Consider the following 2,886-nt stretch of genomic DNA (forward strand, 5'->3'; position numbering starts at 1 on the left):
AAGTCTTTCGGTTGGGGTAAGAAAATATATTACAAAAAAAACTAGACCTATGTGTGAGGGAATATTTGATTGTCTAATTATAAATTCAGATTAAACGTTGAAAAATGCGACATTAGATGGTTGGATTTCACGCATGCTTTGAACCAAACCAGAAAGGACCGAGGAAGAAATTTCTGATGAATGAAGGTATGTTATTTATTTTATATAGTTTATCATTAATTATTTATAGGATTAATAAAAGGTTTAGATAGCATTTTAGAGTCAATTGAAAATATTGAAATTAAAACGAGCTATTGACATTAATCAAATTATTCTTAAATTAATCATTGAAAAGAAGATAAATATTTTTTTCTTAATAGAATTGGCATTGCTTTGAAAATTATTGATTTAATAACAATAAATTTAATGGTTCACGTAAAATATTTATTTCGATTGACCTCTTGTATTTTTTCTACAATTTATTAAATAATGTCGTTTGAATTGATCAACCATTTTAATTATTTCCATTCTTTTTGTAGCTTCTTTTCAATATATAGAATCTGTTACCCCAAACAATAATATTTCTTCAACTTTGGTAAAATATCAATAATTATGGATTTAGCTCAATTGAACATAAGCAAGCTTTTTAAATGAAAATTTATTAATATTTGGGAATGATAATACATATTTTTTTAACTAATATTTCAGTCATCCAAATAATCAATTTTAAAAGATTCAATATAGTTGTAATAAAGCCGATAGACTTATAAATTTATAATTATTATTCCTAGATATTATTTACACAAAATATTACCAGCTTATTTATTTTTTCGCACTTTTCATTCAAAAAGATATGCAATTTGCTTAATATTAAAATATAAGATTAAACTTAATATTATTGTTCATTCAACATTGCTAGAGAATAAAAAATTCAAATAATAAACCAGAGATTCAAAAAATGTTTAATATGTCAATGCAGTTTGATGAAAAGAGATGAAAAAATAATTTTAAGAAAACGTTAAGTTATCTCAACTTTAAACAAATGTTTGAATATAAGGCAACAACTTTGTCTAAAGAATACTTAAATAATTGAGTTGGATTTACGTAGTTATTCCGAGAAAGAAAATGGATTAAATACAACATTTATTACCATATTATTTGAAAAACCCAAAAAAGTTATTCCCAATTTCTTTGATTGAGTTTCCAACTATTTCCTCGTCATCTAAAACTATTTCAGATTTTGGGCTCAGGCTATTTTCGTCAATAATTATTGAATTTGATTCGAAGTTGCTACTTGAGTAAATATACTTATTTAATATTAGTTCATTGATGCGTTCCTCTTCTATCTCTTCGTCTTCAGGAATACTAATATTTATTTGTAACTTGGAATTCACCAGTTTTATTGAGTTCTTAGTATTAGGGATTTGTATGTAATTTCTTTTAATGATTAATCTTTCATCCTTTTCATCAAAAACATGGCTGAGAATTGATTGATACTCTGTTGAGTTGTTATTTGGGGAACTTTTGGATATTTTATACGTTTCATTACGTTCTAACTCATCCACAATACCTTTTAAAATTTTTATTATCTCTTTGAATTCATTATCTGATAATTTGGAGCTTGCTTCCGATGTTTTCAGAATTTCGGTAATCCATTTCAGCAGTAGAGCCCTCTGCTCTAGTGGGTTCAATGATTCAAATTGATCAAATATTAAGTCGTTTTCTGGAAAACCACATTCAAATAAATGGTTAATTTCTGTCGCAATTGATCTAACTTGGGTATCAGCAGATGTACAATTTCCAATTTCTGTATTTTCAACGATATCGATATAACTATCTGAAGATGTAATAATTGCTTTTATTGGATCAATTTTTTCGCACAAATTTGGGTCTATAATTGGAGTCAATTGATTTTTTGCTATTTTAGACTTTGCATGATCGTTTTCGGAATCTATACTAGGAATATTAGTTTGGTCCCCAAGTAAACTAGTGTTCGAATAATCTCTATTATCTACATTTGTATGCTCAATTATTGAATTTAATGAAATATCAGCTTGAAAATGAGCAGGTTCGCTCTTCCCTAACATGAAATTATCATTTACAATAGAAAAGCTTGGGCTACTATTTGTTACTTCTGGCAGAATATTTTCAAATTGCATTGCGAGTGCTTTAACTTTACCATCTGGGATAATTTTATTTTTTTTGAGTTTGCTTTTCCTTGAAGTTTTTGAATTATGTTTTGAACATTCTTTACAAATTGGGCTTGAATAATCCCTACAAAGAATACAATTTTTAAATATTTCCTTATCATTGTCCTTAACTGGTGTTAATGAAAGAATAGAATAATCTTCTAATTGGCTCTTAGTTGGTAATAAAATTTCATAATCAAAAAAATTATCATTTTTTTCGGGATCCCTAGTATTAGATTCATCAGCATTATTACTATTTATTGAAATGTTTTCAATGTCATTAATTAATTCCTCCATAGATACGTGATCGTTCAAAAATAAAGAACATGAGCCTCTTCATATGAAGTTAATATTTAATTTAATTCCCTAAATAGCATTACATATTTACAAACTATTCTCCAAGATTAATACAGTAGTTAAGATAAGCAATATAAATGAAGTTAACCTGTCATAAATTGCCCTTCAATTCAATAATTTATCGTTTATTCCTTTTTCAGTCACTCTTTCATTGCGCGAGACATTAATCACGTTTAGAACAGGCTTAAATATTCCACATCGAGATCTGATAAAAAATCGAATATCNAGCTTAAAAATNCCGTCGNCCTCTAGGGGGGGGCTTTTTTCCCNNCCCCCGACGGTAGGTTAATCTNACTAGTAGGCCNNNCNNAAAGAGNAAACNNCTTTTCCCTTTCNCCCNCCCTNTCCTNCCCCCTNTCCC

General features: G+C 28.0%; 1 protein-coding gene across 1 annotated transcript; it reads right to left on the reverse strand.

Moving 5' to 3' along the window:
- Positions 1-1,133: 1,133 nt before the first annotated feature.
- Positions 1,134-2,465, reverse strand: Chro.70335 (hypothetical protein). Its single annotated transcript, XM_660143.1, has 1 exon — positions 1,134-2,465. The coding sequence occupies one exon, from the start codon at positions 2,463-2,465 to the stop codon at positions 1,134-1,136; it is 1,332 nt and encodes a 443-aa protein (XP_665235.1).
- Positions 2,466-2,886: the final 421 nt, after the last annotated feature.

Source organism: Cryptosporidium hominis (assembly GCF_000006425.1).
Source record: "Cryptosporidium hominis TU502 chromosome 7 CHRO017082, whole genome shotgun sequence".
Classification (NCBI taxonomy): Eukaryota; Apicomplexa; class Conoidasida; order Eucoccidiorida; family Cryptosporidiidae; genus Cryptosporidium; species Cryptosporidium hominis.